This window comes from Chaetura pelagica, unplaced genomic scaffold (genome assembly GCF_000747805.2).
Source record: "Chaetura pelagica isolate M959 unplaced genomic scaffold, ChaPel_1.0 scaffold865, whole genome shotgun sequence".
NCBI classification, from domain to species: domain Eukaryota; kingdom Metazoa; phylum Chordata; class Aves; order Apodiformes; family Apodidae; genus Chaetura; species Chaetura pelagica.
The window spans coordinates 166,479-181,264 of record NW_009953298.1 but is presented as its reverse complement, the minus strand read 5'-3'; the positions used below and the strand labels follow the sequence as shown (position 1 = coordinate 181,264).

General features: G+C 56.2%; 1 protein-coding gene across 1 annotated transcript in view; it reads right to left on the bottom strand.

The window, feature by feature from the left end:
- Positions 1-14,786, bottom strand: part of HYDIN (HYDIN, axonemal central pair apparatus protein) — a 137,792-nt gene that overhangs the window by 26,551 nt on the left and 96,455 nt on the right. Inside the window, exons 36-54 of the mRNA XM_009997997.1 lie at positions 14,376-14,544; positions 13,690-13,881; positions 12,820-12,990; positions 12,002-12,175; positions 10,781-10,977; positions 10,006-10,155; positions 9,494-9,677; positions 8,667-8,808; positions 7,514-7,676; positions 6,108-6,683; positions 5,544-5,747; positions 4,916-5,112; positions 4,557-4,739; positions 4,213-4,332; positions 2,831-2,990; positions 2,566-2,738; positions 1,603-1,801; positions 802-901; positions 26-125 (exon numbers count right to left, since the gene is read on the bottom strand). Of these exons, the coding sequence (XP_009996299.1) occupies positions 26-125; positions 802-901; positions 1,603-1,801; positions 2,566-2,738; positions 2,831-2,990; positions 4,213-4,332; positions 4,557-4,739; positions 4,916-5,112; positions 5,544-5,747; positions 6,108-6,683; positions 7,514-7,676; positions 8,667-8,808; positions 9,494-9,677; positions 10,006-10,155; positions 10,781-10,977; positions 12,002-12,175; positions 12,820-12,990; positions 13,690-13,881; positions 14,376-14,544 (3,554 nt within the window). The remainder of the gene's footprint in view (positions 1-25; positions 126-801; positions 902-1,602; positions 1,802-2,565; positions 2,739-2,830; positions 2,991-4,212; positions 4,333-4,556; positions 4,740-4,915; positions 5,113-5,543; positions 5,748-6,107; positions 6,684-7,513; positions 7,677-8,666; positions 8,809-9,493; positions 9,678-10,005; positions 10,156-10,780; positions 10,978-12,001; positions 12,176-12,819; positions 12,991-13,689; positions 13,882-14,375; positions 14,545-14,786) is intronic.

Sequence of the window (14,786 nt, the reverse complement as noted above, 5' to 3'; positions counted from 1 at the left end):
CCACAGAGCAGGCTGCTGGACACACCTGTAGGATATCTCGTACTTCCCTTTGTTCTTCAGGGTCAGCACTTGCTTGGCACTTTCCAGGACCTTCAGGATTCCAAAATCCAGGCTGCCATCTGTAGCTGCAGAGATGGGAGAAGGGAGTGCTTGAGAGCAGCTGCAGACCACACCAAGTGACCAGGTCCCTCTTTGGAGCAGCACAAAGCCCTTCCCAGCAAGTTTCCCTTCTGGGCAGTGTCCTCTAGATACTTTTCACAGAATCACAGAATTCCAGGGGTTGGAAGGGACCTGGGAAGCTCCCCCAGCCCAACCCAGGGGCACCCAGAGCACATCACACAGGAACATGCCCAGGGGGGTTGGAATGTCTCCAGAGAAGGAGACTCCCCAGCCTCTCTGGGCAGCCTGGCCCAGGGCTCTGTCACCCTCACTTTGCTGCCCTTTCCCTCACTCAGAGCCCACCCAGAGGCTTTAGCAGCTGAGCAGTTTGGCTTCCACCTCCTTGCCCAGATCCCACAGCTCTGTGTGCCACGCTGAGCCTACAGGACTTGCCAACTGCTCCTTCACCTCAGTGTCACTTTGAAGCCCCAAATCTCTTGTTGCCCCCTGAGTTGCAGGTTTCAGAGCTGGGGGATGAGAGGCCTGGCTGTGCTGCAGCCCTTGCCCCCCTTGCAGGACACGTGTGGTTTGGAGCCCTAACCACACCTGGACGCTGCTCCCATCCCAACCCAACCACTCTGGGGGCCCACCTGGCCAGGCCATGCAGCAGATGACTACTGGGGTTTAGGGGCACCCACTGACCTTTGCCCATGTTGATGTTCAGAGCAATGTCATAGGCTTCTGCCAACACCTGGATGTTCTCAATCTGAACAATCCCCAGGATATTTTCTTCATCCGAAACCTCAGGCAGCAAGAGACAAACACTGCTCAGATCACTCTCCTCAGTTCCTTTGATAGACAACCCATGAGTCCTTGTCCCTGCTGGCTGCTCCCACCATGGACCTCCCCTGCTTGAGAAGCATTTCTAGACTCCCAAGCTGTCCAACCTCTCCATCTCCTGGGCTGACCCAGGGGGGATTCTGCTGCAGAAAGAATCACCCTCCCACAGTGGAGAACACACCTGCTGGAGCACCCTGGGAAGCAAAGAGATGGCAAAACAACCCACAGGAAGTTCTGAGGTGTCCCAGAGCAGGTGACATGGGCAACCAGTCCCCTCCTCTTCACTCACCCACCGTCCTCACTGGAATCCAGCCCATAAACCACAGGGAACAAAGTCCCAGGGGGAGGGTTTGTTGCTCTACCTGGACTCAGGATGAGCCGTGTGTCCTGGTGAGCCCCTCTGAGGCACAAGTTGGGGCTGTAGACCCTGGTGTGTCTGTCAGGCAGCCACAATGTCCCTCCTGACTACACAACACCCTTGCCCCACCAAACTCAGCTCCAGGAGCACCTTTGTACTCCCTGAAGTGTCCAAAATCCTTCAGTGAGAGGAACCTCATGAAGGCTCATCCTCTACCCTCTCTTCAAGGCACCCTCCAGGGATGGTCTCCACCCCTAAGAGCACAGGGCTGGTCACTGTGCCAGGGAGGGGACAGTTCCACTCACTTCTAGCCGGATCATCTTCTTCACACTGAGAGCTTTTGTGGCCTTGAAATACACATGCACCTCAAACTCCGTGCAGGCAGCAATGATGCCCTCAGCTTGTGACACAGAGAAGTCCTCCCCCAGGTTCTCCAGCCCACTGAGCCTCCAGGCCATGGGCAGGGGGTTGGTGTTTTGTAGCACCAGGGTCCTGCTCTCCCTCCTGCAGAGACACGGAGACACTTGGCTCACCTGTCACGCAGCTGCAGCCCCATCCCTGGGCATGAAACCCCAGGGAGATGGTTTCCTAGAACCATCAGATACCTGGTTCAGGTTGGAAGGGACCTTGAAGATCATCTAGATCCCACCTCCTGCATGGGCAGGGACACCTCCCACCAGCCCAGGTTGCTCCAAGCCCCATCCAACCTGCCCTTCAACACTGCCAGGGATGGGGCAGCCACAGCTTCCCTGGGCAACCTGGGCCAGGCTCTCACCACCCTCACACCAAACAATTCCCTCCTCATGTCCAACTTAAACCTCACTCTTCCAGTTTTCATCCCTTCCCCCTTGTCCTCTCCCTCCCTGCCCTTGTCCCAAGTCCCTCCCCAGCTTTCCTGGAGCCCTTTCAGGCACTGGAAGGTGCTCTAAGGTCTCCCTGGAGCCTTCTCTTCTCCAGGCTGAACACCCCAACTCCCCCAGCCTGTCCCCAGAGCTGCTCCAGCCCTTAGATCACCTTCTGATCTTTCTCTTTGCCACAGGTTTTGCAAGTGAGGTCCCAGGGGAGACCTGGGTGCCAGAACAGTACCCAAGAGAAGGAGGAGCCACTGGACTGCTCTCTGGACCAGCAGCCAAGACACAAAGACCCTGGGATGCCCGTTGCTCAGCACTGCTGGGGCTACAGAGCTTCTGGCTGTCACAGGATGCCCAAACCAGTGTGGGCAAGACCCTGGGAACTGCTGGCAATGGGGCTGACTGGGAACAACTGACCTGTGCAGGAGCACCTTGCTGAAATGCAGCTGCTTGGGGTTGACCCCCAGCTCCACCTGCACCCCTTGGCAGCACAGCTGGAAGGTCACAGGCTCTGGGTTCTCCTGAATGCAGCAGACCAGCTTGTCCTCCAGCAGCCCAGCTGAGGTGGGGTATGCCCAGATGCACAGCTCCTGCCCCATCCCCACGAGAAGAAGGAAGAAGCATCCAGTGAGCAGGAGGAACAGCTCCTGGGCACTTCTACCTGCCCTGCCCATCTCCTAACCTGCTTCTCTTGAGGTTTCAGCTTCATGCTGGGAGGGTCCAAAAGGAACGTGTCGGCTTTGAGGTCGTGCTGGAAGGAGAACTGCACCTCTGCTTCCAAGGGGGTGGTGTTGAGGATGGTTATTGTCTCATAGTTGCTGGGATACTCCAGAGCCTTGTACCTGTCCACAAAAAGGAGAAGAGGAGACCCTAGGAACACTGGCTTTCTCCCAGAGAGTGAAGCACCACGTCCCAGCAGCAGGAGGTTGGACTTGGAAGCCCAACAAGCAGGCTGAGATCAAAGATCCCTCTCAGTTGCAAGTCAAGTCCTCATCCTTCAGCTATTTTGACACCTGCCCCTAAACCTGGTGCCTCCATCCCAGAAACATGACCATGCTCAGGTCAGGAAAACAGAAGTTACCAAATATAAATTCAAAGGAGCCTGGAGAAAGAAAAGCCCACCAGGCACGTGGGTCCTTCCCTCTTCTTCACTGGGTTTCTGTCCCTGCAGGGTATAAAGAAACTCTTTTGAAAAGAGGTTCTAAAAATAATTGAGCTGATCTCTTCCAAAAAATGCACCAGATTGCCTCGTGCTCCATGGGTGAGCTCCAAGTTCTCAGGGAGAGAAACACAAAGGACTCATTCCAAATGTTCCTTCTCGAGGGTGTGGGACAGAATTGGGAGTGAAAGGCTCCCAAGAAGCCAACCTGAGACCATTGAAAGAGGCTGAGGAGCCTCTTTTGCTTTTTCAACTCTTTGATTTCCTTGTCTTGGGTTGTCAAAATCCCCCTGGCTCTGGGGAGCTCCCAAGAAGACAAGAACTTCGTTTCTGATCTTTTAAAGCATGTTCAAAATAGAAATCTGCCAGCAGCCCCAGTGGCAGCTTCTTGTTGGGCAGACTTGATCCAGCAGTGAAGGATCATTTCCAGGATCCCATTCTTGTTCCTCTGCAGATCCCCCCCCCACACACACACCCAGGCAGGTCAAACCATGAAGTCCCCACCAGTTTTACAGATCAGTGTTACCAAACCAGCAGCAGAATTGCTCCTTCAGTCTGCAAAGCACTTTAAAAAAAGCCCCCATGATGTTCACTTCATGGGTGGTGAAGCTGAGATGTGGAGAGGGGACCCAAATTGGCCCAAGCCACCTTCAGGCTGGAAGCAGCAGATGGTTCTGGCCCCTCAGGTACCCACCAGGCAAGATGATCATCTCCATCCCTCCCCATCTCCTCCAAGCCTCATGTGCCTGTTACCTCATCAAGTTCACACATCTATGGTCCTTCAAGCCCAGGTCTCTGACTGAGCTGTGCCACATGAAGGCACAAGGCTGTGGAGATGCCATCCCACCAGCTCAGAGGGAGCAGGGAGCACAGCAGGATGCCCACTGGGGGCAGGGAGCACCCACCTGGCTCTGGACTTCCCACACAGCAGAGGTCCAAAGTGGAACACACCCGTGTCCATCACAAACTGCTTGAAGATGATGTCCTCATCTGCCTTGCTCTTTATCCAGTGAGGAAACACCAGCCTGGGTAGAGAAAAATGGGGAAGGAGGAACTTAGAGATGTTCTGGGAAGGTCAGAAAGTTATAACCCTTAGGGGTGACTGAGGTACCAGTGCTGCTTCCCAGCTCCAAGCACGGGAACTGGTTCTGGGCTGCTCTGGCAGCTCATTCTGCCCAAGCCAAGAACCTCAGAGGGACACAAGGGACAGTCCTGGCTCTGAGGGCAGGGAGAAGCTTCCTGGCCTTACCGTGGGTCCTGGCTGATGGTGGGGTAGAGGCAGGTGCCCCTGCAGTGCAGCTGGTACAGACGGTTTGTTCCCAGGATCTCAAAATGCAGCGTCTGGTCAAACTGCCCCAGCACCTTGGAGCTGAAGTAGACCTTCAGTTCCACCTCACCATGGGCAGGCACCACCCACCTGTAGCTGCTCGACCTGGCAAGGGAAGAGGAGGCTTCAGCCATTGCTAAGGAGCAAAGGAGAGCAGGAGGAGGGTGGTGGGCTCATCACCCCCTGGGAGGTGCTGGCCAATGGTCCCTAAGGGGATGAGGGACCTCATGTGGGTGAGATGGACATGAAGCAGATGGATCAACTCCTTCCTCCCAGCTCACCTGACAGGTCTCCCTAGGATTGAGGCCAACTCCAGGCTGTTTGGGTCCATATCAGGGGAACGTGTGGACAAGCCCAGCCCCTGGATACTCCTCCTGGACCGGGCTGAGCTTCTCCTCCTCCTCATGGCATCCCAGCTGCCTCCAGGTTTCTCCTTCCTTGAGTGGCTCCTGGTGGGGTTGCCCAGCTCGTCGTGTATCTTCCCAACGTGGGGAGAGAGAGAAGGGAGAAAAAGACAGGTGAGCTCTGCCCTGAGACATCCCCAGCCTGGAAAGAAAGCTGCAGGTTAGCAAACAGCAGAGAGGATAAATAGGGAACTGGTTTCCTATCTGCCCATGGACTTGGTCTTCTTCAGTGCACTTTGTTCTCCTGATGGAACTTCTCCTCACCCTGGACCCTCTATTTGCCCCCAAACCCTCTCTCCTTGTCCTAGACCCTTTTCTCAAGGGAAGTTGAGAGCTTTAGGTGATTTTTTTCCCTCTCACCTTGCAGAACCATCCCATGGCTCAAGCAGAGCTCTCTCTTCTGGACAGACAAGAGAGGTGCCTGTGGACACGGGACCCCATCGTGTCTTCACTGTCCTTCCAGTGACCCTTCTCCACCCTTTCCCCCACCATGTTCCCGTGGTACCTTCACTTTGGCCACGATGGGGCTATCCAGGAGACTTTCCACATCCTTCTTTTCATCTTCCCCAGCAGCACCTTCTGGTCCCACAAGGACAAAGGCTTCTCCTGCTGCAGGGGCCACCCGCTGCTCCGGGTAGTGGATCACAGAGTAAAGAACAGCAGGGAGAACAGGAGGCCCTGAGGGATCCAGTCCCAGGTCATCCAGGACCTACAGTGTTAAGAGAAAACCCTGTTAGTGCTCCTGTCACCTCCATCCTCACACTCCTCTCTGAGCTTTTGGCAATGGTTTGGTTTCTTGACATGGTTGGGCAGAGCCATGACCTACAAGTGGGACCTACAGAGAAGGAAACAATGATCATGACCTGCCCTGAGACCATTTGTTATGATACCCAGACTGGGAAGCTCTGACCAGTGAGGATGCAGGAACAGAGAATACTCCTCTCCACCCACCTGAGGGGTGCTGAGAACCTCCCCAGCCACATGGCTGCTGTGGGACATCATCAGCAGGGGCCTGGACAAGGCTCTGTGCCACTGTCACTTGGTGGGACACAAGGGCCCAGGGCTTTACCTGCTCTGGGGCTGGCAGCTTGCCACTCTCCAGGATCATCTTAGTCACATCTTCTGAGTTCAGCACTGGGATGTCCAAGCAGGGCACCCCTGAATCCTGCCCTTTGGTTGACCCTTCTGCACTTTGTGCTTCCTCAGGAGCCTTCTGTTTTTCCAGCTGCTCCTTCTCCTTGTCCTTCCTCCTCTTGTGGCTGGACACGCGCTGGCGATTGTCTTCTGGCTGCTTCACCTCCTCTTGGGTGGGAAGGGACAGCAGGATGCCCTGAGCCCTGTCCCAGGAGGCCAAAATATGTGCAATGTCCTTCTGCAGAGCCTCACAGATCTGAAACCTCAGGGCCAAGTTCTTCTCGCTGTCACTCAGGGCCACAGTTTTGGTCTCGTCCTGTTCCCTCTCCGAGGGCTGGGCAGGTACTGGTGGGCAGGGATCTGTTGGGGGAACCTTGCTGTGCTTCTTGGCTTCCTTCCCACTTCCAGCAGACTCTGGGCACTCCTTCTTATGTCCCTTCTTCTCTGCCCCTTCCGTGACATCCGAGCGGTTGCTGGTGGACACGGTGTTGCTGGTGGATGTGTTTGTGTTCTGGGCAGGAGGAGCAAGAACAAGAAAGGAGCATCTCAAAAGCCCTGGCTGAAAAGCTGTAGGACAGTGATGATCTTTGCAAGAACACTCCCAACCTCCTCCAAAACCCATGCAGGTGCTCCACAAATCCCACTTCAGAAGGCAGCTGGCAACCAGTTTGGCACCACTGGAACCAAACTCCCCAGTGCCAGACTGGTGAGGAGGCCTGCAAACCTGAAGAGGAGCTTCCCCAACCCACACAGGGCACTGAAGCACAGAATGGTTGAGGTTGGAAGGGCCCTTCAAGGCCATCAGGTCCCAACCTCCCTGCTATGAGCAGGGACACCTCCCACCAGGCCAGGCTGCACAAAGCCAAAGGTGAAGACACCTCCTGGCAGCCCATTGCTGGTGTGCTGAGAACCCCGTGCTGGGATGACTCTTGGGAATTCTGGTTGCTAATGGATACCTAAGGCCTGGTGGTAACTCCTGCCAGCCATGCAGGACAAGACAAGGCATCCCAGAGGGACCATGGCTCAGAGGTGTGAGTCACCTGCAGAACTGGGAGACATGCTGGACTGAACCCACCCAGGGCTTCACAGTGAATGAAGGAGCTACCTGAAGCCATGACCCAAAGGCAGCATGATCCCTGAGGAGCACTTCTCCACCCAACCCATGGGAACACACCCTCTGGAGGAGAAGCAGGACCAGACCCCAGCACAGCCCCATGAGTTCCTCAGGGGCAGGTCCTTGTCCCCAGCACTGCCTGGGGCTGCTGGCATCTCAGGGAGCAGCACAGCTCAGCAGGAGGGTCCCCAGAGCTTCTACCCATCTCTGCAAGCACAACCACCCACCTGCTTGCCTCCAGGATGGCTTCTCTTCCCTGAAGCACTGTCTTTGTCTTTGCCAACCTCCTTCTTGCCCTTCTTACCCTTCTTCTTCATCTCTTCCTCCTTCAAACGTTGGAGCTCCTGCTGCTGCTTTTCTTCCAGCTCTCGAGCCTTCCTCTCCATCTCCCTTCAGCAAACCAAGCAGAAAACACCTCTGAGAGTCACCACCAGGAACCTGGGCTGGCTTCAGTCCCAGCTGAGCCTGCACTACTGTTAGACCATCTCCATGGTCTTCCCTCAACCTTTGGGAGGCTGGAAATACTGAGGCAAGTTGGGAGGGGACCTCCAAGGCCAGCCAGGTCTAAGCCTTGCTGTGATAAGGTCCCAGTTGTCCAACTTCTCTGATAAAGTCCACCTGGACACCTCCAGCCAAGACACACTTGGCTCATCCAGCCCTTCTCCCCAGGCACAACCTGCTCATGGGGGAGAAGAATCCCAACCATCAAGGCTGCAGCAACTCCCCTCCTTGCAAGACTCAGGCTCAGAACCACCAGGTTTCCTGCAGGAACCCAGCTGTGACCATGGGGAACTCATGCTGCCTGTCCTGGAAATCCCAGTTTGAAGCAGCCCTGGTGATCTCCTCCCAGGAGAAACCAACTGCAGCCAGGGCTTGAAGAAGGGCTGAAGTTCCTCCCAGTTTCAGCAGGGATGAATCACCCTTATATCCCACATGTGCTCCTGCTTTGCTGAGTCAGAGCTTCTCCCAGGATGAGCTGCAGCCTGAGACCCTCTGGCTTGAGCCACTCAGCAGGAGAACCCTGGGAGTTGAGCACTGCAAGGGCTTCACCTCCAGCAGGACCACCATCTAAACCAAGCCAGCACAGCTTCACCTCACACCAACCCACCCTACAACCCCTCTGGTTGGGTGAAGAAGGGGGATGAAGGAGAATCACAATCATTCACTCAGGGACATGGTGGCAAGGAGAGGACAGAGCCCAGTTCCCTGCAGCTCACCAGGGCAAGCTCCATCCTCCACTGGGAACCAGGGAGGTGGAACTGCCCATCCTTGTGCTGCTTGTAAAGGACACTTCTGGCCTTTGCTCTGTAACCCCTCTGAGCTCCACCAAGGTCTCCAGGGCAGGGAGACCCTTCAGGGACCCATGGGAAGCTCACAAACCTCTGCTTCCTCTCCCTCTGGGCTCGTCGAATGTCATCGTTCAGCTCAGCCTTCTTCTCCTCAGGGAGGGCATCATACTCCTCCTCATCCACCTCCCAGAGTTGGGCTTTTGCCCTCCTAGCAGCTTCTTCCTGCTCCCGTTCTTCAGCACGGACCAGAGGAGAAACCATCAGTGACTGCAAGTGCTGGGGGAGCTTGGGAGGACTCACAACTCTGCCCTGACCCAGCTTGTCATCCTGCCAGGACACTGGGGAGCCCAAAGTTCAGAGAAGCTGCCAAACTCTCAGTGGTCAGCAAAGTGCACCAGGGTTGTGGGGCTGCTGGTGAGTTATTGACCCCCAACAGGTCATCCTTGTGCCCAAGCTTTAATACTAGAGACAGAGCAGACCCTCAGCTCTGCTGTGGTTTAGAGGATTATAGGATGGGGAAGGCTGGAAGGGACCTTAAAGCTCATCCAGATCCAACCCCCTGCATGGGCAGGGACACCTCCCACCAGCCCAGGTTGCTCCAAGCCCCATCCAACCTGCCCTTCAACACTGCCAGGGATGGGGCAGCCACAGATTCCCTGGGCAACCTGGGCCAGTGCCTTCCTGCCCTCATGGGGAAGAATTTCTTCCTGATGTCTCACCTACATCTCCCCTCTTCCAGTTTAAAACCATCACCCCTTGTCCTCTCACTGCCCTCTCTGGTGATTTTAAGCAACCAGGAGCTGAGTCCTGACTGCCCTGAGCCTGAAGGTGGAAGGATTCATGGAAACATTCCTGATCCCCCAGACACAGGTGGAGAAGGCTGAGGGCTTGGAGATGCAGGGAGATGAAGAGCCTCACCTTGCTGCTCTTTTGCAGCTGCCTCCTTGGCTTTCAGAGCAGCATAATCCTGGGAGAGGTTGACAAAATAGATGTGTGGCCGATCCTTGATGGCTTTGAGCAGGCAGAGGAGAGCAGAGGCTGGGTTGCGTGCAAAGAGGGTCTCCAGGCCATCAAACACCACTCCCTGGTAGCAGTCATCCTGCTGCAGGTGGGGTTGGAAAGGAAGAGGACAGTCAGCCAAAGCTCCACAGTCCATGGCAGGAGACACCAGCCAGCGTGTGTCCAGGTGTCTCAGCTCAGAGAAGATCCCTCCCCATCCTGCTCTGCCAACTTCTGGCTTCTACAGGTGCACTCAAGGCACCCTGAGGCAGCCCAGGGCTCCTCCAGGAGATACAGACCCTCTCCCTCTCTGAATTGCACCTCACTGCCTGGCCCTCTGCAGCAGGAACATCTGCTCCCACCCCAGGTACCTGCAGCCTTTTGGGGAGGATGCTCAGCAGGAGCATGTCAGATCCTCCCACCCCAGGTACCTGCAGCCTTTTGGAGAGGATGCTGAGCAGCAGGTCCTTGGGCAGCACACAGCTGAGGAAGCTCAGCTCTCCCTCTGTGCTGCTCACACTCTGCCACCGCTGGGCAGGGACGCAGGGAGTGGAGGAGATGACGTAGGAACCCGACGAGTCCTGCAACATTCAAACCAACCCCTTGGGCAACCCCTGAACAATTCCAACTGCAGGGGTCTCTCAGAATGCAGGCCAGCTGCTCCAGAGGACCACCCTGGGGGTCTGCCCCTTGGCCAGCAGCAACCCAAGCCCCCAGTGCAGCAGCCAGGTCAGCCAGGACACTTGGCCACCAAACCAGGAGACCCAGTAGAGCTTTTGTGCCAGAGCACAGGGTCTCATGCCCACCCTGAGCTGTCCCCAGCCTGCCCAGCTGGCTCTCTGCCCTGCACAGCCTGCAGCAGGCTCTGGATGACACAGGGCCCCCACTGCAAGCAGCCCCTTCCCTTGGAACAGGACCTGGAGTGATAGAACCAGGGGAGATGGTTTTCAACTAAAAAGGGGGAAATTTAGACTTAGAGACAAGGAAGAAACGTTTTACACTGAGGGTGGTGAGACACTGGTTGCCCAGAGAGGTGGGAGAAGCCCCAGCCCTGCAAACATTCCAGGGCAGGCTGGACGGGGCTGGTTGGAGATGTCCCTGCTCACTGCAGGGACTGGATGAGTTTTCAAGGTTCCCTTCCCACCCAAACCGTTCTGTGATCCTCCAAAGCAACACAAAGGTCCCAACATTAAGCAGATGCTTCACCTGGGAGCTTCTTGGCTCCGTGCTGTGCTGCTTGTGGGCCAGTAACATACGTGCCTCTGACCTCCTCCTGCTGACTCTGCTCCTGGAGCTGCTGGACTGTTGGCTGCCCTTCTCTGCAGAGCTGGACTGGCTCATGGATGGGCTGGGCTTGGCCTCAGCACCCAGCTGTTGGCTGAGGGACACCTCTGCAGCTTGACCTGCTGAGGGGACAGATGGCTCAGCAGGGCTGGGGACAGGGGGTGTGGGTGGCTGGATGCTTCAAAGGAGCAAGGAGGCCCCTTCCCTGGACACAGGGATGGTGCCTTCCAGGAGCAGCTCTTCCCTTGCTTCTCTGATCAGCAGGACCAAACCCACCAGCAGATCCTGGGGTTTAAAGCCAAAGACTTTTTAATGCCAATCCCTTTGTCCCTCCTCACAAACAGTGAGCAGCACCATTTGCACAGCAGCTTTTCCTGTGGATCAAACCCCTGGATTTGTCCTCTGGGATGGTTTTCCTTGCACCCATCCCACATCCTCCCAGGGACACCAACACCCAAGCCCTGCCCTGGGCTGCCTCACCCACCTCCTCCGGAGCTCAACACGGGATAACTCAGGATAACCCAGGCCCTTCTTCCCTCCCCACCCAACCAGCTTCAAAGCTGAGCAATGCACAACTTCCCCCTCCTGCCCCTGCAGAGCTCCAAGTGGCCAATAAACTTCCCAAAAAGCCTCCATCCTCACGTGGAAACCAACCCCACGGGCACGAGCTGCGCGACCTGACAGCGCATCTGGGGAAAGCTCTGGAGAAAAGAGCTCATCTGCAGTGGCTCTTTCATCTGGCAACTGCCCCGGGAGCTTATTCTTCCCTTCTTCTCATGTGTGTGAAGCCACACTCCAAAGTCAAGTCATCTAGTCCTTAATGAGCCACTTCAGAGGGTTTTTCTCTCCGGGAAAGTGGGCAGCAGCTCTGCCTGACGTGCGTGAGGAACCAGCTGGGTTCAGCTTTGAGGAACGACATGAGAAAAATACAGGTGGGCTTCACTGCTCCTGGGAACTGGAACCTGAGCTGGGAAGCCTGGGGCACCACAAGTGTCTCTGTCTGAGCCTCTAAAGATGAAGCAGCTCTGCATTCCTACACACCACACCTGTGCTCCTCAAGCCCCCCCCCAAGGGTCTGCCCAGCTTCTCCGGAACGAGCAGAAGCCCATGGTGGGCTTCCAAAAGTTGCATGTTTCTCCTTACCAGGCTCCTCTGTGTCCTTGTGGCTCTGCTCCATGGCAGCCTTGATGCAGAGCTCCCGGGCACGGAGCCCTGCTGGGCTGCTCCTGTCTGAGATGGCTTCTCTCACCACGGCGTCGATGGACAAGCAGGCGGCACCGTAGCGCTTGGACAGGGCAACTGCTGCTGAGGTCTTGCCTTGGAAGAAGAGAGGGAACCTGCCTGCTTGACACTTGGACCCGAGGCAATTTCAGGGACAGGGTCTGCAAAAGCCCCTCGAATGGGACTCGAGTGGTTGGAGGACAGTTGGAAGGCAAAGTGGCCCTTTAGAGGGAACCACGAGGGAGCGTGGTCAGAAGTGTCATCACCCAGAGCCAGGTGGGTCATCTCCACCTCACCTTCAGCTGAGGGCTCTGTCCTTTGTGGTCACCTCAACCCTGGGCCAAGACAGCCAGGTGGATCACCCCCACTTCATCTTCAGCCAAGGACTTCATCCTCTGTGGTCAACTCGACCCTGGGCCAGGGTTTTCAGCCTGTCCCACCACCGTTCAGACCATTTGCCAGCCCTGCCTCAGGCAACATCTGGGCACGGTTTGGGGTCACCACAGGCTAGGGACTGCTCCCACAAGGCAACATGGACACTAGGCAATGTGGTCCCATGAGGGAAGGAGCCTGGCTGTGTGGCCACAAGATGATCCACACCCCTTGCACCAGCCTGGGACCGTCCCACCTCCCAGAACGATGGTGGCTCAGCTCTCCTCACTTCAACTGACCAACCAAGCACCATTGGTCCACCAGGCTGTGTTGTCTCCTGCTTCCCCCTCTCCTCTCAGCTCACCTACCTGTCCTGGGTGCCCCGTGGACAATGATGACAATCCCCCTCTGGATCTGGGCTGCATGTCCTTCAGCAGAGAGGACCTTGCTGAGGTGGCGGGCGATGGCCCTACAGACAGGGCTCTCTTCCACCTCTCCTGTGTTCTCCTTGCTGCTGGTGGTGCTTGGCTGAGGTTCTGCTGGGCAGACATGGGTAGAAAAGTCACCTTCTAGCCTACTTGTGAGCCTGACCCACCCCCCTGATCCATCTCCTGGGAGAGGAGACTGCTGAAAGCAGCATCAGGCTCAGGGTCTCCTCACACCCTTCTCTTGGGCTTGTGCAGATCAGGGTCTAACACCAAGGTTACTGGGAAAAGGTTCTGGTGGAGATTGTAGTAAACTGGGGTGGTAAAAAGAGGACAGAATGGGCACTCAGCAGTTCCTAAAAGGACTGGGCCAAGTCTCCTTCCATCAACTGTCAACATGGTCCTCCCAGGAGTTTGGTCCTGGGTTCCTGGTCAGGGACACGCAGGGCTGGGCACTTTGCAGTCCCATGGGAGAGGCTCCACTTGGGGACCAAGAGATGATCCAGCTTCTGGATGCTTTAGGAATGTGACTCCAGGAGATCTGGCTGGGCTCTGCACTCACCACCACAGCTTTTACAAAGAGCTCCTGCCTTTGCCCTTAGAAGGTCACCAAAAGCCACCTGGGCTGGCAGTGCCACTTAGGGCAGAGAGCACAGCACCCTGAGGTGGGAACACCACCACCCTGATCCCAGGGTCTACAGGAGCAAAGGGGGCACCAGGCTGCAGTGGAGTGATGGAGGCCAACACTGATGTCTTCTACTGAGGCCATTTTGCCACAAGAGACAAACCAGGTGAAGACCCTCAGGTTATTACCTGTCCCGTGTCTTCTCTCAGCTCCTCCCTCCTCATCTTCTCCCAGTTCAGATTTGGAATCCACCTTGCTGGACTGGCTTTCCTCATGGGTGGAGGAGGGAATGATTGAGGTATGGGATGAGGTGGTGTGAATGACCCCAGCAGAGTGCTTTCCTCCTTGGTCTGACTGAGACTGGACATCTTCAGAGGCTGCTGAGGAGGAAGGACATGGAGAGGGAAGACCAGGGTGAAGGGGGCCAGGCCATCTGCTCTTTGCCATTCCCCACTTTCCATGGCCACATGGAAAAGAGGGAACATCTCCCAAGGGGAGAAACTCCCAAGGTACCAAGAAGCCTGTCTGGGCTTTCTCCACCCTCCTGGAAATGTTGAGCTTGTGCTTTTGTTGCTGGGAAGGAGCAAATATCAAACATCTAGTGATGTTCTACTGGCTGGAGAACTCCTGCTGTCCTACTCGTGGCTGAGGGACACAAGGAGATACCCCAGTGGCTTCCCCAGTCCAAGGTAGGAGATTTGAGCTTGAAGGTTAAAAGCCACACACTTTCACCCTGGAGTTCCTCCAGCCAGCTGGGGAACACGTGGCTGCTTGGGCCTTCCATGGAGAAAGAAGAGATGGTGGAGAGCTCAGGGCAGGTGGGCTGGAGTCCCTGCTGTCTCCACACACAGGACAGCCAATGTCAAACCCTCACCACTCTCCTGGCCTGTTGATCCCTCAGGCCTGGACTTTGTCTGCTCATCCTGCAGCTTCTTCTGGTCCCGACAATACTCCAGGACCTCTGGGGGCAGCTTCTCACCCGGGGCACGTGGAGGCAGCAACAAGGTGTTGTGGCCATCATAGTCCTTCAGCATCCTCAGCATCTGGTGTGCAGGGAAGAGAAGCCAGATCCAGGATGTTCCTTCACCTCCACCCCATGAACAGACTCCTCAGCCAACTGATGGCTTCTCCTTCACTCCTTGCCCCCCAACCACAGACCATCCAAGCCCCAGCCAGCAGAGCAGGATGTCCATGAAATCCCACCAGGCTTCTCCCTCCATCTCCTTGGCCCAAGCCTGGGGATGGGGAAGGTTGAAGCTATGGGAGCAGGCAGAGGAGAACCAGG